Genomic DNA, 26,735 nt, shown 5'->3' on the forward strand with positions numbered 1-26,735 from the left:
GTCTGGCCTCATAAATATAGCTAATAAGCATCAGAAATGTTTACTGAAAGACCAGTTTTTAACAAATACAAGTTAAGTTGAATACAATATAATCTTTACAGTAAGGAAAATGACTTGCTGGTTTGGAATATAGGTGGACATGTGGCTAAGGAAAAAAAAAACAGGAAAAGGAAGTGACATGCATTTGCAGTAGTAATGCACAAGTAACAATGTTACAGGAAATACACTTAATCAGAGCAAACATGAAACACTTGTAGAAAGGAGTGAAAAGGAGGGCTTCTCTGCTAAAATAGTAGGAGAGCAAAAGAGAACGGACTTAACAGTAATTAAAAAAGGTATAGGAATAAACATTGAGAAACAAATGTAGCTGGGCATGAAAGATATATAGCTGTGAGAGGGTTTGACAAAGTGTTAGAATAATACTGGCTGTATGTATTCCACCAAAAGCAGTGTGACAAGGTATAAAGAATGTTATGGGAGAAGTTATAGCTTTTTATTAAAGATATATGGCAGTAGCAGGACTTTAGAATACTGTCAGGAATAAGGAAGATGTCTTGGAAGGTCAAGATATTACAGTACCAGGTAAGTGTAGAAGCAGAGAATATATATATATATATATATATATATATATATATATATATATATATATATATATTTGGACTTACTGGTGTAATGGAAGTATGACAGAATTAAGTGGAACATACATATTTCCAGTAAAATATGTTAACTGTGTAAGATTAGATAGGTGTCGCATATGGAAAGAATACTGTAGCATGGTCCAAACTATGAAAACACATCAGGTAATAGTGACAGACCACTCACCTACACAAATTAAGTTTTAAGTAAGCAAAAGTACATTGAACTTCGACATGCTCCTGTATTTATTCTGTAAATAAAGGCATTTAATGATTGTGTAGATCAAATTTTAACTGAAATATTATTAGATTTAAACTTAAGTAGTTAAGACCTAGCAAAGAGCTAAGATACTTACAAGTGGAACATTAGAAATATGGTCAAAATGAGATGTGGAATAATATTGTAGGTATATAGACAGCGTAAAAAGTAAGGGATATATAAAAGCAAAAAAGATTATATAGAACATAACAGGTTGAAAAACAATTGAAAGATCAAAGATGTTTATGCAAGAGTACTTAGATAGCATGAATGAACACAAAACAATTAAAACAACTATTTTTAAACAATAGCTCTAGAGCAATTATATTACTGGCTCAATGTTTGTGGCAAAAAAGGACGAAATGTTACCTAAGGTTAAGAATTATGAGAATAACAGAGTACAAGTGGACCCAGGAAAAAGGTATGAATATAATGTTGAATTATTACAGTACTCTATAGAAGAGGTAGAGGCTGAGAGTAACACACAGGAAATGCTAACATATGTAAGACAATTACAACTTCCTCTGTTAACAGAAGTAGAAGTATGGGTATTAACATCAAAAGTAAAGGGAATTGAAATGAAAGAAGCAGTGAGAAACATGAATATATGGATAATTCCTGGTAGTGATGGAACTGGAATAGAACAGTGAACAAGAAGCAGGTGATACAAAAGTACTAGCCAAGGTGTTCTTGCCAATATTTTATTGAGTGGGGGTTGTGCCTTTGACTTGGAAAGAAGCAGTAATAGTAACAGTCATTTCAATTCCTAAACTAATGTCTTTCAGCTTTACCTGGTTAGGGGTCGCCAAAGTGGAACTCTGGTCCGCTAATTATTGGCAGTGGATTTTTACAGTGCCGAGGTGCCAGCCCAATGCCCAACCTTCAAGGAAGGCACACCCATTCACACACACAGCTACCTGCACGTCTTTACACATCACTTGACCATGGGGAGGACATGCAGACTCCACACAGAAGGTGCTCCAGCCGAGAATCGAACCAAAGTACCTCTTGCTGTGAGGCTACAATGCTAACCGCTGCACCACCGCAGTCTCCTAATCATGACTATTCTATTACTGTTACTCAAACAGCATAACAGAGTACGTGAGAGATGTACATTCTTGGAGGCAAAAATCTCACACACATTGAACTCAGACATTAGAAATGGTAGCAGCACACCACACCTCTCCAAAGCCATCACAATGCACATAATCCATCATGTGCTGAGGTTCTAAAGATTAACTTGCCTAATCCTCACAGTACAGGAATAAAGCACACTCAACACATTAAGCCTACCTCTTCACATAGCACAAGGAGTCCCAAAGTCACAGGTACCGAGTCTGTAAGGCAGGCATCGACTCAGTCAGACAGTCTTGTTATAGGTAACTCCACTGTAAGACATACAGATGGGCCTGTTGACAGGCTGAGCAAGGAAAGAGTGATGGTTAGTTGTTTATCTGGTTCCAAGATCCATCAGATCAAGCATTCATTCAAGTCCGTGAGCAACAAGTACCAGTATGACTCTCAAAGAAAACTGCAGACTTGTCTCACACTTTGTGTAACTTTGGTAAAATAAAAAGAAAACCGTAAGTGATAATGGTGGTAAAATAAAAAGATGAGACAGTTTTTTAACACTTTGTTAAAATGAGACAGTTTTTTAACACTTTGTTCTGATGAAGGCCTAATTCTTGGGCTGAAAGCACTAAACTAGTGGATTAAAGTTCATTTTGTGTGATATAGTGTTCCATTATCACTTGTGGTTTTATTTTTATTTTACCAGTATGACTCTGTCACAGTGTATGTCATATTCTCAAAAGCACAATGCATGGGGCTGATTATGAATGATATTACCAACACTGAAGATAAAGATATAGTGAACTTACTGGCCAATAAATTTAACTCTAATTTTTACTGATCTCTCTCTCTCCCCCTCCATCTGTCCCTGAAAATATACCTCAAAATGGCCCTCCTCCAGCTATCACACAAGACTATGTGTCCTGAAAGTGCTATCAAAAGCTGATAATACTGCATTTATGGGTCCTGACAATATCCCCTGGATAAATCTTAAAAAACAGAAAGCCCGATTTAGCCACACCCCGAACACTGTTCAGTCTCAGCCTTCATACAGGTTTTGTACCAAGCAAATGGAGAACAGCTACAGTCATTCCACTGCATAAGGGAAGAATGACCATGGTAAGACTTATCTTGAATCAGTCAGGATATAAGGAACATCCAAACAATGGACCTATGTCAGTTTAGATTCAAGGGTAGGTCATGCTTACACAGCCTGGTGGACTTTTTTAATAAGGTCACCTAAGCAATGGCTGAAATCAAAACAGTACACACCACATACCTCAACCTGGTCAAAGCTTTTGACAGTTCCCACTAAGTCACCCACTGGATAGTCAACTGGCTCACAAATAGGAGCAGGAAATCAAAACAGGGGAAGTTACCTCCGCAACAAAGACCAGTCACAGTGGAGTCCTCCAGGGTTCTATGCTGGGATGTCCCCTGTTTGGTATCTGTATTTCTGAAGTAATACCCAAGGGGTCTGGGTGACTAAGTCTGCAGATGACTGCAAGCTAGGAGCAGGCAGTGAATCCTCAAAGGAACTAGCCATCCTGCAAGAAAGTTTATCACAAATAAATAACTGGTACCAAATTAATGTACTGAAATGAAATGCCAAAAAAAATGCATTATTGTATTCTTTGGGAAGTCATCTACTCCAGTGAACTACCACAGTACTGACAATACACCCCTAAGATTTGACCCAGTTATTTGGGATTTGGGAACTTATGTGGACAGTAACTTAAGGTTTGACCAGCATGTGTCCACTGTTATAAGAAAATTCTTAAACATTGCATAGCTTATAAAGAAAGGGGGTTTGTCTAATTCTAGGGATGTCATTGTCCCCCTTTACACAGCCCTCATTAGACTAGTTGTTGAGTATATTTGCCCCATTGGAATTTGTCTGTCCAGACACATGCAACAAATGGAACACCCACAGAGATATCTTAGTAAAAGGATGCAAGACCTAAACAACATGCCCTACATGGACTGACTCAAAGCTCCATCACTCTAGGTGACCTGTGTGTCTTTCATACAAAACTTCCTCTGACAAAATACTGATAGATTAACTGTGAATCAGTAAATCATATAGCATAAAAATACTTGGTCTAGGAATCTGAACCTCTTCTGCAATATCATCAGAATAGTTTGGAGGGACAGGTATATCTCAGAGGATACAATTGCTCTGGAATAGACTACTAATCCACATAAAGCAAAGTTCATACCTGCCCATATTCAAGAGCAGCTTGGATCTATGGATAGAAAACAGAAAATCCAACCCAGGCCAGCCCTCTGTGCTACTAATGGACAGAGGCAGCTCCTAAATGCTTTATCCCAACCATAGGTCCATTAAAATTATCTGTGGCATGATCCCAGTTATTTTTGTTAGGGGCAATATATCATTATTGACCAAGACAAAGGTAATGCCAATGTGTAACCAAATGGGATAGGTTAATTCAAGCACAAAAAGCTAAATTGGCTAGGCTTAAAATGGCCAACAAATGTAGCCTAGTACTTACCTATGAAGCTATGAAGTATTTATGATAATTTTGGAAAAAGAATAGCAAAGATATTGCAGAGAGTAACAGACTTGGATCACTGTGGGTTAAAAGAAAGTAAGCAAATAGTTGATGATATTAAGAGAAGCCTTATGACTGAAAAGTATGCATTGGACAATAATAATATGTTAATGTTAAGGGGTCTGCATGATGGAAAAAACATTCGACAGAGTGAGTTGAGAATTTATGAACAGATCTCTTGAAATATTTGGGTTTCCACAAACATGGATAACATAAATATTTAATGTCTATAGAAGAGCGCAAGCTATCTTGAAGTACAGTGGCAAGCAGTCTAAAATGTTTAGCTTTACATAATCAGGGTTGTCCACCTTCACCATTACCTCTTTGCACATGATACTTTAAGCCACTAGCCAGTGACATAAGACCATCGAACATACCTGGATATAAATGGAGAAGCACTAACAAGAAAATATACTTTTTGTAGATGATATAGCATTGTATGTTATAAGTTCATAGAATAAAATCAAAAAACACCGGACAGACTGCAGGACGGTACCAAAAACTTTAATGTAATGTTAAGCTCTTTTCGTTTGTTCAAATGACAAACTTCTTCAGACATAGAAAAAATCACTTGGCACAGTCTTTAAATAAAGTAACTGTTAATTAATCAATAATTGAAGCAACTCATTTAAAGATATAACCACATTACTATTATATTTTAAAATACATATCATAAATATTTAAACAAACTATAAAATGTGAAAAAACAGTAAAATACATCATCTTAACAAACTTTTGATTTTAAGGATGCTACTAATTGAGCAACCTTCATTCACTGATCTGCCAACAAAGCTCTAATTCTTCTAATCTAAATACATCAGGACCAATCTGATCGATAACTATAAATTTAAAAGTGTGGTTGGGGTATTGTGAGTTATGTTTTGCCAATGCAATGTGGTTATATCTTTAAATGAGTTGCTTCAATTATTGATTAATTAACAGTTACTTTATTTAAAGCTTGAACAAACATTTTTTTTTTAACATTACAAGTTTTTTTTGGTGCCGTCTGCAGTTCTTGTCTGGTTTTTTGATTTTATAGTTATAACATTGTTTATTGCCACATTGTCATGGCATCTGGTTTGGACTTGGGACAATGGTACCCAACACTCCTGTTATATGCTGAGAATCACAACTTCAATATTCTTATTTGATGGTCTTATGGCATGATTGGATAATTTGTGTTAACCAACACAACAATATCGTGTTTCCTGTTACTTCAGCAATTACAACTGAAATTCCACCTTCTACTTTTGTTCCTGGTTTTTGATATTAACACTGGCTGGGCTTTATGATTTTTTTTTACATACCAAAAAATATACACCTACACCATGGGACCAAATAATGATAGTGGACAAAACCTGATATCAGTTAGTTTAAAAAGTGTTTGATAACTTGCTTGTAAAACTTAAGACCCAGCTGGAAATTTCTATTTCCAGGAATGCATTAAACATAAGATCCCTAAAGGCTTAAGACACTTCCAATATTATGTTGTATTTTCGTCAATAAATGTAGAATCAAGTTTAACACTTTATGTGTACTTTCTGGACCCTGGAAACTTAATTGATCATTCTGGGTTACCTGAAGCTGTTCTATCTGTTTCTTTACCTGTTTGTATTAATTTGCTTACTGTGACCAACTTGTGTGAAGTTGATGTTAACTCTTTAAATGCTGACACTTGTGTTACACCAATGAGTAACTTGACTATCCTTAATAATACAAGTGGTGACTTTAGAGTATGCAACTTTTCTTCTGTCGGTATCTCACCAGATTTGGACCTGGTTAAAACTATTATTGACTTGAAGTTGTATATAACTTAACCTTAATTGACCATGTCTGACATTAATACTTTTAGGATTCCCAGTGTCTTTAACCCTCCACTCCACCCCTTGTTACAAATTTTTGAACTAATTTGTGAACTGGATATATGTAAAAGATTCCAGTCAGGGACGTATGTTGGGTTGTATGGTAACAACTTGAGAGTGGAAAAGGAAGGTCTTGATTTCATTAAACTCAATGACATTAGGTTTTGCAAACCAGATAAGGGTGGTGGAGTAGTTGTTTTTGACAATGCTGATTACAGTGTAAGGATGTTTCAGTTACTGAATTCCCCTTATTATGCTGCCAGCTCTAGACCTGAAATTAATAAAGCCTACCATACTATTAAAAACTCCATTGAAGACATGTTTATCGAAGGTCGAATTACCCAGAACATTTATAACTTTATGTCAATATCATACCCAAAATTTCCTTGTTTATTTGGGGTAGAGGATCTCCCACCTATCCTTGTGCCAAAGTTGTGGATTCCATTCTCCAGAAATATTTGGTTAGTTTAGACCAGATTTGCAAGGATTCTTGGAAGTTTTTGGATAAAATCAACAACTTAGAGGTCAGTTTGAATTACAATTTTCTAACTATCAACGTTAAGGACCTCTATACATGTATTCCACATGAAATTGCCCTAGAGTGGGTAGTTGAAATGTTAAGACTCCAAGGCAGTACTTGTAATGAGTTTGTGGTGCCAGTGTAGCCAATATGGTTATGGCCCACTGGGAACATCTTTTTGTACTTGAGAATTGCAAACTCAAGGACAAGTTAATATTCTATACCCTATTTATTATATTGAACAGTGACAGTACTGTTGGTGAGTCAGTGGTTGAGTATTTTAACAGGACTACTCACTTTTTGAAGTTTACTTATACATTTAATATGGAGTCCATTGCTTACCTTGACATACTTTTGTCTAAAGATTATCCGACACAAAAATTAAAAGCTACCATTTTTAGAAAGAGTACATACTTTTTACACTTTTCTAGCTGCCACCCACTACACCAAAATGGCAACAAGTCAGGGCAGCCCGTATTGTTACCTTGGATAAAGACTTTCTCGATGAATGTCAGCATTTGAAAGGAATGTTTGTTCACCGCGGGTACCCTGAACTTATGATTGATGAAATCATTGAAGAGGTCGTAAGTAAACATCAGAGACACTTTTACAACCCATTATTGAACAATGGTTTTAATTCATGTGGTGAAACAATTAATGCCAGTGCATTAGCACCGGTAGTTCCTGTTGATCTTCCATCAACAAATACACTGGGGGCCACTTTGGTAACACCTTACAATCTTAACAGTAAAGATTGTTTTCAGATCTTGATCAAAAATTTTAAGAACGACAATAGCATATATCAAAGTGTAGGTGATCGGCCAGTGGTTGTTTATAAAAGGGGTAAAAACCTTAAGGCCTACTATGAACATCATGTAAACTCAAATATAAGGACAGTGGGCATGTATAAATGCCAGGCTTGCAACTATTGTTCTTATATTACTGAATCTAATAGATTCACAATTCACAATCAACAATACAATTTGAAATTGAGAGTAAACTGTAACTCAAAAATGGTAGTGTACTTAGCTCAGTGTCAGTCATGTCAGGCCTTCTATGTTGGAAAAACTGAGAGACATGTATGAGCATATTTATGCTATAAGAAAGCAGAAACCTGAAAATGCATTGGCAAAACATAACTCACAATACCCCAACCACACTTTTAAATTTATAGTTATCGATCAGATTTCTTCTAACCCTTGGGGTGGTCCTGACTTATTTAGATTAGAAGAATTAGAGCTTTGTTGGCAGATCAGGCTGAATGTGTATAGTGTACCTGGCTTGAATGAAGGTTGCTCAATTAGTAGCATCCTTAAAATCAAAAGTTTGTTAAGATGATGTATTTTACTGTTTTTTCACATTTTATAGTTTGTTTAAATATTTATGATATGTATTTTAAAACATAATATCATTTATAACTATTGTTATTATTTATTTAATTTGTTTAGTACAATGTTTAGTTGTATGAGAGGTGCTTTTAGGTAATGTGGTTATATCTTTAAATGAGTTGCTTCAATTATTGATTAATTAACAGTTACTTTATTTAAAGACTGTGCCAAGTGATTTTTTCTATGTCTGAAGAAGTTTGTCATTTGAACAAATGAAAAGCGCTTAACATTACATTAAAGTTTTTGGTACCGTCCTGCAGTCTGTCCGGTGTTTTTTGATTTTATAATAAGTTTGTTTATTGCCACGTTGTTTTAATAGGTTCATAGAAGATTACTAGGCTAACAGCTGAAGAGTCCTTACAAGCATAGCCAGTTTTATCCAGATTTTACCCAATTTCCTATCACTAGGGGAAAGAAAACAAGGGTCAGCAAGTGAGGTTTTAACTATTTTTTCAGAATGTCTCTGTCCATAAGGGACATGGGTGCCACCCCAGGAGTGAATCTGTGATTTCCCATCCATTGGTCTATACTGCGTTTGAAGATGGTCAGGGAAGGGCTCTGTTTCATGTGATTAGGAAGCCTATTCCAGAGAAAGGGAAATCTCTGGACACATATCTATCACTCCTGCATGATATAGTCATGTCAGAGAACAGGTTTAGATTTACATCATACTATTCCACTTATACAGGTAAATCAAGCAGGAGATTATAATTCACAAGCCTTTGTCTGCTTAGCTCCAAAATATCCTTTCAGGTCAGGCATTTCTAAAACACCTTGTTCAAATAGGAATATCAACTTATCCCACTTAACTCTTCCCCCTCCCAGATAAATTCTTTCAACTCTATTAATTCCTCGGGTTGAGAAAAATATGCCTGACTTGCATATAATACTAATGGGACTAGAAACATACCTTTACTATTTATATCTTACTGTCCATATCCATAAAAAAGGGCTTCCAGTCTCTCTGTTTTTGTATTATCTTTTGTTTAATCTCTTTCCATACAGAAGCCTTTTTAGACCATACTACTAAATGTTTAATTTTATCATGTCCCCATAAATATAGTTATTGTTCTGAGACAGCTTTTGGGTGGATACATAATTTATGGCCATAGCCTTTATTTTATCTTTACTAATTTTATATGCTGAAAAGATTTGAAACTGTCCAAAAAAAATCCCACAACATTGGAGATGTCCTTTTCTGGATTTATCAAGTAGAAAATAATATCATATGCAAATAAAGCCAACTTTTCTTAAGTACCATACCGAGTACATCCTTGAATTTCTGATTCACTTATTTTCTTTGCAGTGTCTGTCAATATAAAGCAAATAACAAAGGGGAAAGAAATACATGCCTGCCCAGGTTCCTGTATTCAAACATATCTAATCAAAGAATACTCCCACTTTAAATCTTTTCTCCAGTCCTTCAAATATCCTCCTAATGAATCTTATTACGGTATAAGGGAATGCAAATGCTTCCATTGTCCCTCTCATAAAATTCCAGCCTACTACGTTGAATGTTTTCTCTGCATTAAGACCACCCCCCAACAACAATTTTCTTCTTCCTCTTCTTCTTTTGGCTTTTCCCGGTTAGGGGTCGCCACAGCAGAACTCCGGTCCGCTAATGATTGGCAGTAGATTTTTACAGTGCCGAGGTGCCAGCCCCGATGCCCAGTTGTATTTTCTTAAATTCATTATTGTTGTATTATTGCTGAAAAATGTTTGCCTCTCTGCCACAAAAACATACTGGTCCATAGCTATCAATTTTGGCAACACATTTGCCATTCTTTTATTTAATATAAACAAACACTTTATAATCATGGTTTAAAATTGAAATGGGTTTCTAAGAAGATGGGTCTGACAGGTCTTTGTCCTTACTGGGAAAGAAACCCACTACACATTTCTCCTATATTTCAAACTTCCACAGGAACGTCATCTGTTCCTGAAGACTTCCATGCAGATTAGTTATACAGCCCCATTTTACCTCAATGTATCCTATCTTAATTACCAGTTGTTGAGCCTCATCTTCCTCTAACACTGGCATAATTAATTCTTCCATAAATATTTCCATGTATGCTCTTTCTTAATTTCCAAAGTTATCTGTTCTATATAGAACGTCATAAATTTCCAAAATATCTTTAATACCTCTATGGGATCTTTGGTGATTTTTCTTTTCAAAGGCTCCATAAGTTTTGTAATAACCCATTCTGCTTTCTGTTTAAGTCATTGCTCTATTTTTTTTTTACTGTGGAGTTATCAAAAAAAAAATAGTTGCTTAACAGATATCTTTCTAAACTTATGCATATTATCCAAGTAAGTATTCTCTTATTTTCTCTTTAGTACTCTGCAGATGTTCCTCCTCTTCTGTGATATTTCCTTTTATTCTGAAATATGTTAATCGTTTCCTCTTAATTTCTATTACTTCTTAACCAGAACTCTTGTCTTACAGCTACCTAGTTTTAAAACTCCATTTTCATTTTACCTTGCTTAGTATCCCTTCTGAAGAAATGTATGTCTTCCTTAGTAACTTCAGAACAATTTCCACTACCTTTTCCTTAAATTCCTCTCTTTTTAAGTGGGAATTCAGTGTTTCATTTTTTACTCCATTATCCTGTAATGTTATCATAGATTTAGTGGCACATTTATTTATTTTATTTATTTAACATTTGTTGACCGGGAAAGTCCGACTAGGATAGAGTCTATTTTCAGTGGAGGCCCAGGGGGAAATGCTCCAGATGCATGTCTTTGGAATGTGGAAGGAAAGCAGAGTACCCAGAGGATCAAATGCAGGGAGGACATGCAGACTCTGCACAGAAGGCACCCCAGTCAAGTATCAAACTGGAGAACTTCATGTTGTGAGGCAACAATGTTAACTGTTGCACTACTGTGCTCTCCATGTATGATCTGAAATAGTTATTGGGTACAAGGTAAGCTTTTCGATTAAATGCACATAGTCATATGAAATATAACTGCTATGCAGTCCTGCACAGTTATTGTACCTTGGGGAACATATGTAAACTCTGTCAAAGTTCCTACAATTGAAGGTGTCTTCCATACCAAATATTTTAATAAATTTCTACAGAAATCTACCTTCTTTCATTATAGTTTTCCTTCCATGTCCCACTGAGATACATCTTCACTATTGCAAATCAAGTTATAGTCCTCAGCTGAAAGTTGATTATTTCTCAAATAAATTTCTTAAGCTCCATAAAAGTAGTTTTTGGTGGAATATAAATTTTACAAACATAGTCCTCCTTTCTTTGCAATAGACTCTTGCTACCACAAATCTATCATCATTTGTATTTCCCCCACTTTTTAACTATTGGTGGCCCCTCCTACAATCAGTATTATTGACTCCCCTTTTTTTGTTTATTCTGGCTATTCTACTGACTGTCCATCTTGAAATCCTTTATTTGTAAAGTTCATATACTCATTTCTTTCCAATTGTGTCTCCTACAGCACTCCTTTATGCACTCTGCATTTATTAATATAATTAATTTCTTTTGATTTTGTCTATATCTGTAAGGCCATTTATATTCCAAGACAGTATAGGTAGAGTAGGCATTATGATAAAAAGCTATTTTTCCTATTATGCATGGTAGTTGTTTTGAGTGTATATTTCTAACTTTTTCTTACAGGCATCCACTGTTTGGCAGTCTGATCTTTTATGCGATTGTCTCTTCTCATCTCCATTTGAATGCATGTCACATTTCTGAATACTTTTTGATATAATGAAAAACCATCAAACAAAAAATTAAATACATTTTCAGAACTCTTCCGTCCCCTAAGTACATTGCTAATAAATGAAGTTTAACCCACTATTTAGGGACAGTTGCACAAATTGAAACCTGTACCCAGGGGAATTACCTAATCTAAAATAAGGGTTACTCATGCTAAAATACTGATGGACGGCCTGTGTTCCCACTTACATTAATTGCTGTATTTTATTTTATCTCTACTTCCCTCTCAGATGTGAAAATACCTTGCATGCTTTCAGAAAGCATCAACTTTTAGCCCTAAGAAAAAGTGCATTGGTTATCTTTACATAAAACTTAATTGTGTGTCTTTTGAATGCATTAAAATAGTAAGGCCATTGAGGAGGCTACTAACTCTTATTCACTTTCTATAATTTGTTTCTCACCAAACTGCTTACCACTGTATCTTTAAATGTTGCATTTCCCTCAGCAACAAATGCTCAGAACTGTAAAACATAATTGTGTACACCAGCAGACAGCAACTCTCCATGTTGAAATAGTCAGCAATTGGGGAGGGGACTGCTTTGGAAATGCCTGAAGGAATCTTTGTAAATTTCACTCAAAACACAATATATAAAATTCCCCTGCCCAACTGCCTTCAGCTGTGTACTTCTTGTTTCCCACTGAGTGCATTTGTTAATGAAACAAAAAATAAGCCAATATCTTTGCAGATGCAAGAAACCTAGCATTATTCATGCCTTTCATCATTTTCTCTTCTACTACAAGCCTATTTGCTGACAAAAACTTGTTTATAGCTTGAGTCAAGGACATTAGTCTAGATATCTGCTTATTATCTTTATTCTACATATAACAATCACTGCAGTTTACACCCCAGCCCAGTAGCCCAAGATCATAGCACTAGAATAACTCATTAACACCTACCTGATGTGGAATGTCAGACCTCTAGCAGCCGACATACACTTTGCATTCTGGAGCACTTTCTGAAAAATATTCTTAAAAGCATAGGATAAACAAATGTAAATATCTTATGAAAAAAAGCTATTAAATTGTACAAATAGTGTTATCAGTAAGAAGTATTCTTTACAGTGATAGTAGTCAGTGCATTCATTGTCTTTTCCATAAATACTGTAATATATTATAATGCATACAAACCCTAAACTATGTTTTTTTCTAAAGTTTCACAAATTTTCATATCTTGAAAATTGTACAACCTAAACATATATGTTGGAACATTTTTGTTAACTAGACATAGTTTTTGACATGGCAAGAAATTCCTCTCTAATTGTATGTTTATTTTGATATTTCCAAAAATATGAAAACATATCCTTAATTTATAATTAGCAATACAAATACTGGATATCTCTCAAAACGTGTAACTTACAGTGCAAATATTAAAGGCAGTTTTCTTAAACAATATCCACGGTTTTACCTAATGACATTCAACAGTTTATAAGTCACTTTGCTCTTGAAGTATTAAGTACATATATGAATATTGCTTATTTTAATAACTAGTAACAAACTATCAATATTTCCAGAATAGTGTGATATAACTCAGCATTTTCAGCAAATTGTCATATCATGTTAGTTCTTCACACCATATCATCATCTTCTTTCGGCTGTTCCCATTAGGGGTAACCACAGTGGATCATCTGTTTCCATTTCTTCCTGTCCTCTACATCTTAGTCTGTCACACCAACCACCTGCATGTCCTCTCTCACCACATTCATAAACCTTATCTTAGGCCTTGCTCTTTTCCTGTTACCTGGTAGCTTCATTCTTAGCATCTTTTTCCCAATATATACTCAGCATCCCTCCTCAGCACATGTCTAAACCAACATAATATTGCCTCTCTGGTTTTGTCTCCAAACCTTCCAACCTGGGCTGACCCTCTAATATACTTATTCATAATCCTGTCCACCCTCGTCACACCCAGTGCAAATATTAAAATCTCTAACTCTGCCACATCTGGCTCAAACTCCTGCCTTTTTGTCAATGCCATTGTCTCCAACCCATATAACATAGCTGGTCTCACTACCCTCTTGTAGACCTTCCCTTTCACTCTTACTGGTACTTGTCTGTCACAAATCACTCCTGGCAATCTTCTCCACCCACTCCATCCTGCCTGTACTCTCTTCTTCACCTCTCTTCCACACTCACCGTTACTCTGAACTGTTGATCCCAAGTATTTAAACTCATCCACCTTCACCACCTCTACTCCTTGCATCCTCAACATTCCTCTATCCTCCCCTCAATAAAATGTAAGTCTTCTCAGTTATAAAAATATAAACATAAATATGAAAATATGAATAATAAGGGTAAGATAAAGATTAATTTCTCCACTGCATGACATTCTAAACTAACAATCTTAGTGTCATTTTTTAGTAACTCTTTGCCATTATAATACTGCTATTACTAGCTAGTAAGTGACTTAGTTAAAAAAAGTCAGACGGACACCAATAAGGAGGTATGGGTATGAAATGGAAGGATACAAAAAAGGCATTTTAGGCTTGACTGAGTTAAACGTGCTTCTGTCCAGCCTTTTCTCTTGTTTAAGTGTAAGCATGCATTTCCTACAAATAAATAGTATTTGTTTACTTTAATATCTTTATCATAAAAAAACAACACATTTAAAATACCCTTTACTGCACTTTATACAAAACTGCTTTAAAATGTAACATGCTATTCATATCATGAAATGTTTTGTACAAATACTAGTAAAAACAAAAGCTATTTTATTTAAAGTTACTTATTTTCCCCTTTAGTGTCTATCTAAACATTGACAAGTGGGTATATGCTTTACAGTCCACCCACAAGTTTAACAAAGTCAACAAAACTGGTGCGCTATAATCTCACATTTATTCACTAGTTTTAGTGTTGGTGCTCTTCTTCCTGATAATCTTATCTTCCAGCTCCAGATTTTGGTTCATATCAAAGGTACTCTTATTCTTCTAGTCAGCTTCTGTACTTTTTTCTGACTCTCAAACATTGTCCATCAGTGCAACAGAAATTGTTTCACTGGAAAAGTCTCTCAATGAGCTTTACTCCATGAGAAGCAGTCTCTGCTCCTACTTGCTGGCTCAGTTTTTGTTGAATAAACGTTGGGCCAGATTCAATAAAGCCTGCACTAGTGTACACTAAGGGTACATGATATGTATTCAGCAAAATTCTTATCACATTTTTTGTGCTTTCTAGTTACTCCGAAAGATTACACAAAGTGTAAATGTAGTCTAAACTTTGTGGTAACTTTTATGAATCCTGTCAATATTTAAAGCTGCAAGAATATCAGTAGGAAAAATAAAATTAGGAGGAAGAAGGTGTGCATTATGTCTGTGTTGTCTGTTCACTCAGAATAGTATACACTTAGTGTAGGCTTTATTGAATCGGGCACTTTATTTCCTCCTTATTCTTTTCTGCATGCAAAAATGTTTTTTTAAACAAGAAATGTCCTTATTAAATTACTACTTATGCCATAGGCAATCATATATTTATATAAATGAAAACAAACCATATTGACATATTTTTAGTTGCAAACATTACACATCACTTATAATCTATCCAGTCATTGTCAGTCAAACATTAGATAGCTCGTTCAAATTCTGCCTTCTTTTAAACCTCTTTCCTCCTCCAAAACATTATTCTTCATGTATTGTTCTCACATTTCCCATTTTCAATGTAATTTGCTCCTACCCTTTTCTAAAGATCCCATTTCCAATTGTTTTATATCTGTTACGATATTCACTACATCTACTACAGTTGGTTTAGACTTAGATTTCCATTTTCTAGTAATTGCTTTTTTTGGCAGCCACCATAATTAGACTCAACAAGACCGTACTGTCTGTGCAATTCCGATTCTGTATCATAGCTCAAATAATCATTTCCTTAGTTATACCAATTTGCTCACCTAGTATTTCTGATAGACTGGTATGCAGGGAATTCTCTGATATCAGTCCTTAATACAGAAGGCAATCTCTACCCTCTTCCAATTCTATTATGTTTCCCTCCCTAATTATTTGCTCCCAATACCTTGGTTCCTTTGTCAGTATTCTTCAATAAATTCCATCCTCTTCTTACTTATTGTCTGTATCCCTAATTGCAGTAATCCCTGTCTACAGAAACTCCTTTCTCCATTCCTGTGTTGGCTTGGTCCTTAGATTACTTTCTGCTACTTTATGAATAAAATATACTCTATGGTTATTGTTATGCTCCTTAAGTGTCTGTATCCGAAATCCCAATCTCCCCTTGTTTCTTGAGCTTCTCCCCCTGTTTCTTCATCATCCCTTTCCACTTTGAATTACAGTTTTCTGCTTGGGCTATGTACAGGAGCCTTACTGTGTAGCTCTGAAATACCCCTTCAAAGCAGGTAATCCCAAAGTACCTTGTTCTTTTGGAAGCATCAGCTTATTCCACTTGACTCTTGCCATCTTCCCTTCCAGATAAAATTCCTCAGCTCTTTATTAATTGCTATCCATAACTTCTGCTCTGGTTGATAAAAAATATGTCTAATCTGTGTCTAAGACTAAATGGACTAAAAACATTTTGACTGCTTGTATCTTGATATCCATAAAACAGAGCTTCCAGTTTTTCACTTTTTGTATTATCTTTTATTTAGTCTCTTCCCACATATCCTTAGCTGCTGCAACAGAATCCTTTTTGATCTATACTCTTACATATGCCCCCATAATATGGGTATTACTGAACCAATTTTTGTGTGGGTGCATAATTTATAGCTATTGAATTTGCTTTATCTTTATTAATTTTATATCCCAAAAGGACCTATAACTGTCTCAAAATGTTCCACAACACTGAAATGTCCTTTTCTTATTTTATTAGGTATAAAATAATATCTGCAATGAAGCCAGCTTTTCTTGTCTACCATACCAATTATATCCTTAAATTTCTGAGGCCCTCATTTTCTTCGCTAATAGTTCTAACTATAACTCAAACAACAAAAGGAAAAGGGGACAACCCTATCTGGTTCTTTAGCTCAAGCAGAAATTATCAGAGAGGTCAAATGTTTGCCTTCCTTCCATAAAACAAGTGCAACAGAAATTGTTTCACTGGAAAAGTCTCTCTATGAGCTTTACTCCATGATAAGTATCATGAGCCATATCTATCAATTTTGGCATCACCTTTGACAATCTTTTAGCCATTATAGACATAACACTTTATAATCATGGTTAAGAATTGAAATGGGCCTATATGAATCTGGATCTGATGGGTCTTACAGCCACCACAACTTTCTTCTAGGATGTTGGTATTTCACTTCCTTTTAAATACTGTTGAACAAAACCTTCCCGATCTTTTATCACTTTCTTCCCTCCTAGCTTCCAAACTTCCACAGGAATACCATCTATTCCTGGGGATTTTCCTGTAGATTACTTGTACATCACCATGTTTAATCATCTCCTCATATCGTAACTGTTAATTGAGGCTCATCAACCTCTAACCTTAACATATTGATTTCTTCCATAAACATTTCCATTTGTACCTGTTTTTGATTTCCATATGTCTCTGCTTTGTTCAGATTGTCATAGTACCTCTACAGGATCTCTGGTTATCTTCCTTGTTATAGGCTCCCTAAGCTTGGTGACAACCCTTTCTACTTTCTGTTGTCTGAGCTGTTGTGCTAAACATTTTTGTGCTCTGGAGTTATAATCAAAAACAGTTGCTTAACAGCAGTCTTTCTAAACTCATGCATATTATTGAGGTAATCCCTTATTTATAGGTTCATTGGCAGGAAGAGTCCCAGAAACTCACTAGGCACAGATGTTAGTTTAAAAATATATGAATTTAATATGCATACAAAATAAACAATAGTGATTCTTAAGCGCTTTCGTTAACCCAATGTTAACTTCATCAGACAAAGGGAAAAATGCACCACTGTATTTTTAAATACATGATAAATCAATCTCATTGGACACAGAGAACCAGCCCAAATGTCAGTCATACTAGAGAATTAACCCTTCAACAGACATTCTATAGTCATTATTGTGCTTTGTAACATATCTGTTTCTCAGTAAAAGTAATCCATGCACATGTATATACAGCCTATAATTAATTCTATTTACAACAAAAATTACAATAAACCAAAGCTGTTAGGAAAGCCCAGTGTTATAAAGTCCTAAAAACCTGACATAAAAAGACAGAAAAAATAAACCTAGGTAGGGGAAATCAGCTATAAAGGTTATACTTCATGCTATTCCTTTTCTTTCGAGGGATTTTAATTTTAACACAGGAGTAATATTTGTCCTGTTGTTAATAGCAGGCCACTTATCTGCATGTAAAAGAACCTGCCACTTTAGACCTTTTAACTCTAAGTGAAGTCCCCAAGGTCTCCTGTCACTGATTAAAACATGGTCAATGGCCATAAACTTAAAACTGTGGCTAATGTTGTCATGAGTGTGTCATGCTAATGCATTGTTCATGTTATTCCTTCTTGTAGCATAATTGTGTTTATAAATTCTCACACTAAATTTTCTTAACATTTTACCTATGTAAAACGCGGAACACTGATCGCACATGGCCACATAAACCACTGCATTGGAAGAGCAATTTTACCTCCCTTTTACAAGTAGTTCCATGTTGTTGATTGTGAACTTGGTGCCTGTTTTAACCTTGTGGTGCCAGTTGCAAGACTCACATTTATACATACCCAGATGCATAATTTTAATTTGAGTATGTCCCTTCCTAAGGAGGTCTTTTAAGTTCAGACCTCTTCTATATGTCACTACCAGTCTTTCACCTAGGTGGGTTCTGATATCCACATCTTCCATTAAGATGTCCCAATTTTTACAAAAGATTGACTTTAACTTGTATGCGTCTGAATTGTAAATAATCTAAGAAAATAATAATAATAATAATAATAATAAAATAATAATAGTAATGTAAGAAAAGAACTTTGGTTTTCATTCGACTTTTCAATCTCATTACTAAGTGAATCATTCTCAGAACTGGATGGGCCAAGGTCAATGACCCGCATGTCAGCTATTGGTTTAAAATGACCCACTGTTCTTTTCCCTGTAACTTCCTCAATAAGTTCACTCAGTAACTCAAGTGGGTATGCTCTTCTTTGAAACATAGATTTTAAATTACTACACTCTTGAGTAAAATCCTCGTCCCGAGAGATCATGCGGGCTGCTCGAATGAGTTGCCTCTTTACCACTGACCTCTTTGACCTCTCTGTGTATAGGGTAAGAACTGGTGTAATGTAGAAAAGAATTAGAATACATTTCTTTTCAATGGATCTTGGCATACCTTCCAAAGTGAGTTTCCTTGTACAAGTGGACATCTAAATAATTCATATGATCCAAATTTATGACCCACTAGAACTGTAAAAATGTAGTGGTATTATTAAGATATTAAGATATTCGTCCAGTTCAGAAGAAAAACCTTTCCAGATTAAACTGATATCATCTTGATACCTATAATACAACTTAATTGATGAATAGAAATGAGATTTGAACACAAAAGGTCCTTTGTGCCATGACCATGTTCGCAAAAGTCCCCCCACAAGCTGAACCCATGGCCACTCCTCTTGTTTGTAAGAAGTACATGTCATTGAAAGAGCAATAATTGTTTTTTAATACCATTTTTAACAGTTCCAAAATCAAGTTAATCTTATCCTGGCCTACTCTGTGTTCTAGTAATAATTCTCCAACCCATTCCAGGCCAATGCTTTGAGGAATGACAGTTTATAGATCTTTAACGTCTATAGTGACCAAAATGTCATTCCCGTTGTAGTCTGTTTTATTGACCTGCTCCAGAAAGGCCCAGGAATCCTTGCAAATTTGGTGTTCAAGTTCAAGTTCACAATCAACAACATGGAATTTCTTGTAAAAGGGAGATGCAATTGCCCTTCCAAAGCAGTGGTTTATGTGGCTATGTGCGATCAGTTTTCAGCATTTTACATAGGTAAAACGGAAAAAAAAATTAGTGTGAGAATTTATGAGCGGGATTATGCTACAAGAAGGAATAACATGAACAATGCATTAGCTAGACACACTCATGACAACATTAACCACAGTTTTAAGTTTATGGCCATTGACCATGTTTTAATCAGTGACAGGAGACCTTGGGGACTTCAGTCAGAGTTAAAAGAACTAAGGTGGCAGGTTCTTTTACATGCAGATAAGTGGCCTGGTATTAACGACAGGATAACAATTACTCCTGTGTTAAAATTAAAAACCCTCAAAAGAAAATAAATAGCACCTTTATAACTGATTCCCCCTATCTAGGTTTATTTTTCTGTCTTTTTATTTATTTTGTATAAATATTAAATTCATATATTTTTAAACAACATCTGTGCCTCGTGAGTTTCTGGGACTCTTCCTGCCAGTGTTCTTGTTCTTACTAGTTTGTCTTTGGTGTTTTTACTTTTGAAATACACATGTTCCTTAGAAATATAACTTCTGTCTAGCCTAGCCCAGTTTTTGTTCCTTGGGGAATAATATGTAAATTCACTCCTAGCTCTTACTATGGAATTCACATATTCCATTCCAAATATTTTCATAAATGTCTTCAAAAATCTACCCTGTTTTGTTATTGTTCCTTTCTAGGCCACCCAGATACATCCTCACTGCTGCAAATCAAATTAAAGTCCTCAGCTATAAGTAATATCCCTGCTGAAAGCTAATTATTTTACCCAGAATTTTCTTAAGCTCAATTACAACAGTTAGGTGGAATGTAGATACATGCCAATGTAATCCTCCTCCCTTGCCAGTAGCCCCTTAGTACTAGAAACCTACCATCATCATCTTGCTGGTTTTCTTCCTGTTGAGCTCCATCTCCAAAATCCAGTCTTTGCTTCATTATCAATGTACTCTCATTTCTTCTAGTCAATGTTTGTGCTCTCTCTCTCTCTCTCTCTCTCTCTCTCAAGCAGTTTCCTTTGAAACATTGCAAATGGTTTCACCGTCACAGTCTCTCTATTGGCTTTATTACCAGAAGAATAAGCAGCAAAATCTCCTTTTGTTTGATAGCTCACTTTTTGTTGGACAAACTCTTGTATTTCCTCCTTTGCATGTTCTGCATCAAAAAATGATGTTGACCCTTCAGGAAAGAATATTCTGAAAACAGCTGGGTACAGCAGCTAAAGTCTCATTCCTGCTTCTTGATATTCCCTGATTACTGGAGTAAATTTACTCCTCTTCTGCCTGGTGTACAGTGAGTAATCATTTTTCACAAACACTCTACTATCTCCCACTTTTAGTACTTTGTCCTTATGCCATAATTTTGTCAGAATCATCTCTTTCTGCTGGTAGGATTGTATCTTTACTATTAAAGATATAGGTTGACTTTTCATGGCCAGATTTGGAGCATACATGCTATATACCCTTTTAATTAACAACTGCTGTGGAATACCAGTCCAGTTGCTTATTTGTGTTTTTATAAATTTAATACAGTCTGTTCCTTCCAGCTTCTCTGGTAGATCAGAAAATCGCAGGTTTTCCTTACATGTTCTGTCCTCTAATTCCATAATTTTTTTGAAACACCTGTTCTTTAGCAGTCTCCTTCATTTCATCCTTAGATTTTAGCAGTTTTATCAACTCATCTTAATTTCTTTTTAAAACTTTTTCTATGTTTTCCTACCTTTTATTTGGGTTGATATACTTCTTCACTGTTTTGTTTATTTTAATCAGCTCTTAGTACATTTGACTTATTTTTTTCCTCTAGGTTACTGGAAGTCATGTCTTGCACCAAATTTGGAGATTGCACTGCTTTTTGCTGAACAGCTGCAGAATTCTTGCTAATCAGTCTTTTCTCCTCACCCCACCTCACAGCAAGAGGTTCTCCAGTTCGATCCTCGGCTGGGGTGCCTTCTGTGCGGAGTCTGCATGTCCTCCCTGTGGTCGCGTGGGTTTCCTCCAGGTGCGCCGGTTTCCTCCCACATCCCAAAGACATGCTGTAGGTGGATTGGACACTGTAAATTGGCCCTAGGCGTGAATGTGTGCATGCGTGTGCCTTCTGTGGAAGGTTGGGTGCCAGGTTAGCAACTCGACACCGTAAAAATCTCCACTGCCAATTATGAGCGGACAGGTGATCCGCTGTGGCGACCCCTAACCGGGAAAAGTCAAAAGAAGAAGTCTTTTCTCCTCACCTTTTGTGATTGATTTTCTTTAGGGTCTCTGAATTTCTTTTTTCCTGGCATCCAAACAATGCACTTACTAACCAGTTAGCACCCTGGCTCTCTTTTCAGAGATTCTGTTTTCACATGGGGAGAACTTAAATTAAGCTGTTACTCAGTGTGCAGCCATCTTGGAAATCATGAAAAAATGTCTTTGATCCTCCAGAAGAATATTCTGAATACAGGTATATACAGCAACTTGAATCTCACAAGTCTCTCGACATTCCCTGACTACTGCAATAAATTTGTTTCTTTTCTGCCTTGTTGTCAGTGAATAATCATTTTCCACAAACACTCGGCTGTCTGTAGTTTTTAATACTGTTCCTTTTGCCACATTTTTGTTAGGATCAGTTTTTCTGTTGGTATGATTGCATCGTTATTAAAATAGGCCTTGGCTGCTTTCTCATGATCTGAGTTGGATCATACACTTGATGTGCCCTTTCATATAACAAATCCTGCAGTTAAACACCAGTCCAGTTACTTAACTGTGCTTTTGAAATGTAATACAGTCTGTTCCTTCCAGTTTCTCTAGTACTGTAGAAAATCTCATGTCTATGCATAATTCTTCTAGCTTTTGAAACAGCTCTTCTTGAGAAGCCTCATACTCAACCAGCCTTTCCTTCATTTCAGCCTCTCAGTTTTGCAGACTTATCAGTTCATCTGAATAGCTTGTTAAAGTGTCTTAATTTTTTTTTCATCCTTTGAGTTGATATATTCCTTCAGTTCATTTATTTTAATTTCCTCTAAAATGCTGGAAACATCTCTTTTACCAACTCTGAAGCTTAAACTGCTTTTTGCTTATCAGCTGCAAAATTCTTCTCACTCTTCTTTCACTTCACCTTTTCTGGATGACTTTCTTTCAAGTCCTCTAAATTTCTTCTTTGCTGACATTCAGGCAGTACACTTACTAGCTAACAACTGAATTTTACCCAGAATGACAATTTTATTTTCCCAGTTTTCTCAGTTTCTGTTTTCAGACAGCCAGAGCTGAAATTAAGTCATTGCTCAGTATGTGGCCATCTTAGAAGTCCAACTGAATTAGGATGCTGAGCAAGGAACTAAGGAAATCTGGGAAAAATAAATGAAGTTAAAACTTTTGAAATTACTGTTTATGGTCACTTATGGTAACATACAAGTGATTACAGATATTTTTGTTCCTGCTGGTTCTTTATGTAGGTCAAGCTTATCTGTATTAATTGGGAGATCATATATAGGAGAAGAAAATTAATGAGTTATTTCAGCATAACAGAAAGGAAAGTATGCAATGCGAAAAACTGAAAATGTCAGGGAAGGGGGGTGGTTTGGGACTATCAGATCTGAAGGCATTCTATAAGGTCAGGCAATATAGATTAATATAGTTGATTCAATGTATGGAATATATGCCCAAATAGAAGCAAGTGATGGGCATTATGCTGAACAAGGTAATGACAGGCTCACAATTGAGCTTTTGGGCAAATATAGTTAATTAATATAAACATTATGCCCAGTCATATATATATATATATATATATATATATATATATATATATATATATATATATATATAGTATTAATCTAGTCTTTGTGTTTAAGGAAGTTCGACCATGGAAAATTAACCACCATCAGCAGGTTATACTACATGTAGTAATAAGAAAGAGAAAGAGGAGTAGAGAATGCCATAACCATATAGATAAGAACAAAACACTGAATTATTGGAAGTAGATGATAAAAGGAGATGAAATAATAAAATTGGATGACATTGGGCAGTTGTCTGGCTTAGTGAACTCAGATCAACTTGCATATGCAATAACAGAGTTCACGGATGATATGCAAAGGTTGGAAAGTAATTTGTTAAACCACAAATAGATTTTATAACAGAGACCAGATCAGAAATGTCAGTCCAGAAACAAGTAATAAGTAAAGCACATAAGGCAATATTAGAACTGAGAAGTTAATACAGTATAAAGATAAAAATGGCATGGAACAAAATAAGATTTGAGAAGACAATGCAGTATAAAGGTAAAATAGTATGGAATGAATAATTAAAGATTACACATTATCAATAGAAAGAAATATGTGTCTTCTTGATAATTTTTTTTTTTTATTTTAACATTTGTTTATGGAAACGCCTGACTTGGAATGAAGCCAATTTTCAGCAGAGACCCAGGGAGAAATGGTCCAGATGTATGTCTTTGTAATGTGGGAGTAAACTGGAGCACCCAGAGAAAACCCATACAAATGCAAGGAGGACACATAGACTCTACACAGAATGCATTGCAGCCAAGGATCAAACAAGAGAACTTCTTCCTGTGAGGCGGCAATACTACTGCTGCACCTCTACGCCATCCCATTTTTGCATGTAAATGTTAACACAAATATTTCTCTACCATTATGAGACTTGGAAAAAAATGGTGTTCTTTGTGATTTGTTTATAACAGAGGTAATGAATGGTTTGATTGATAAATGTTACATTTCAGAAATTGGTATAATTGATATACACTTTTTTTTTACTTAAGGTTTTTTATTTTCTGGGAAGGAGATGTTTGAATTTTTATTTTGCCATACTGCTTTCTCCTTTTGAAACATCTTGCCAGAATCACTCTCTACTGTCTATAATGTTAGAAGACTGTGCCTATCTTGGACCCACTATATTTTCATATTAAATTTTTTGTTTTGGGGCGTTTGGTCTGGATTTAGCACACATTTTTCTGTGCCCTTTTACTAGTCCTTTGGATTATACAGTATATAGGTCTCCTTCTGTGTTTCTCTTTTAATATAGCCAAATTGCAGGTGAAGGTAATAGAAGCAGCTGGGTTGTGCTTTGTTACAACACATGGAGTATATTTCATTGTTCTCCTTGAAGGAAAAAAAGTCAAATTTTTTTGTCTCAAATAGATTCACAAGAAACAGTCAGTGCTAAAAATATTCTGGCCTATCAGTTGTTAAAAGTGGACATGCATGCTTCATTTCTGCACTATGTAGTTTATCAACAATCTCAAAGGGAAAGACTCAAACTGTGGAGTTTGGAATGATAAATTGTGTATTCTGTGTTGGACCATAATGCACATTCTGTGTATAATCAGAAATCATTCCAGTGCTATGATGACTGTTTTCTGGTTGTTTGAAGGAAATCTCTTGTCAGTTATGCTGCTGAACTTTAAAAATCTAACCTGTGTACTTTATCTTGTTAGATCCTCAGGCAGCTCCAACCAATATAAGAGTCAATGTTATAAGCAGCACTACTGTCAACGTGTTCTGGACTCCAGTACCCATACAAAGCATCCAGGGGGATCTTAAAGAATACAGAGTGAGCAAAGGAGTAAAAAATTATCAATTTTCTGTTTTACTTAACCACCAGTATTAACTCTTCTAACTTCTCATAACCACAATCTAACTACTACAAATTTGTCAGATTATATATAATGAAGGCCAACATGAATTTGATTCTTGCAGGACCAGCAAATCAGCTGCAAAAATAAATTAATAAAATAAAAAATAAAATAATATTTATGCAAATTGTTTTAAGTGCAGATCATCTGTCGGTATTGAATATAGTACTTTTGACAATGATAAACTATAGTGAAGAATACATATTTTGTGCCAGTTTAATAAGTAATGCTGCTTGAGCCACAGTCCAGAATACTGATACACAAACATATCTAAAAACTTGCGAAACACCTTTTTTGGGGATAAACATTATCTGACTAATATTTCTGGAAAAATTAATTTAAATGACAAGGTAGCATGTTTTGCAGAAATGTGATTTCAGACAGTCTTTTTGAATGGGGCACGACAATAAGGTTTTCATTTGGCCTTCAAGTACCAACTGAGTTTGTCATTTACTCCCATTTCTAGCATGTATGTAAACATTCTTTAAGCATTATGTAGAATTTCATGTTATCTTAGTTTTGCAGCTATTTCCATTGATCTAAAGTCGTGTTTCCCTCCCCATCCTGTTATTTTAAATATTTAAAAGCAACTAATAAACCTATTATAACAAATACTAAGGTTTTCTGAGTTATGTAACAAATGAGCTCATTAAAATGTGTTATAGATTAATCTTTAGAATTTGTAATATGTTTGTGTTTTATATGCGTGTGTTACAGTTTGGTGATATCCTTAATGTAGTAATGGGGATCTCCAGCATCCTGTTATTCCCTCATTTGATAATACATGTTTTCCTTTCTCAGTTCAATTTCTGGCTCTGGAGATTAGACATGATGAGAACACAGAGTAGGTCCAAATAAAAGGTGACATCTAAGACCTTCCTCTGCTCCACCTACACTCCTTTGCTGCTGGAGACAGTCTATGTAGGAAGAACCTGAGTGAGAGTGAACATATATTTCTAAGTACTGGATGTGAAGTGCATGGCAAATGTCAATGGCCAACTAAACTGCACTGCACTTTATTAATAAGCAGGAAAAGACATATGTACATTCTTGGCAGGACACTGCATGGATTCCTGCTGCATATTCATAAATTGATATTACACAAGTTTTTCATTTTACAAATGCATCACTTTCAATCTCCTTTTACTAGTATTCTGTTCATCATAGTATATAAAACAGTATCCATGTATGGCTTCTGTCTGAGGAGAGGTGAGAATTGTAAC

General features: G+C 35.4%; 1 protein-coding gene across 30 annotated transcripts in view; it reads left to right on the forward strand.

The window, feature by feature from the left end:
• Window positions 1-26,735, forward strand: part of NFASC (neurofascin) — a 2,999,343-nt gene that overhangs the window by 2,515,656 nt on the left and 456,952 nt on the right. For 24 of the 30 annotated variants that reach the window (XM_044076767.1, XM_044076768.1, XM_044076766.1 and 21 more), the window contains one exon: window positions 25,315-25,430. The exons of the other annotated variants lie outside the window; for them this stretch is intronic. In XM_044076767.1, the coding sequence (XP_043932702.1) occupies window positions 25,315-25,430 (116 nt within the window). The remainder of the gene's footprint in view (window positions 1-25,314; window positions 25,431-26,735) is intronic. 30 annotated transcript variants of the gene reach the window in all.

This window comes from Protopterus annectens, chromosome 7.part0 (genome assembly GCF_019279795.1).
Source record: "Protopterus annectens isolate FY-2018-M chromosome 7.part0, PAN1.0, whole genome shotgun sequence".
NCBI classification, from domain to species: Eukaryota; Metazoa; Chordata; order Ceratodontiformes; family Protopteridae; genus Protopterus; species Protopterus annectens.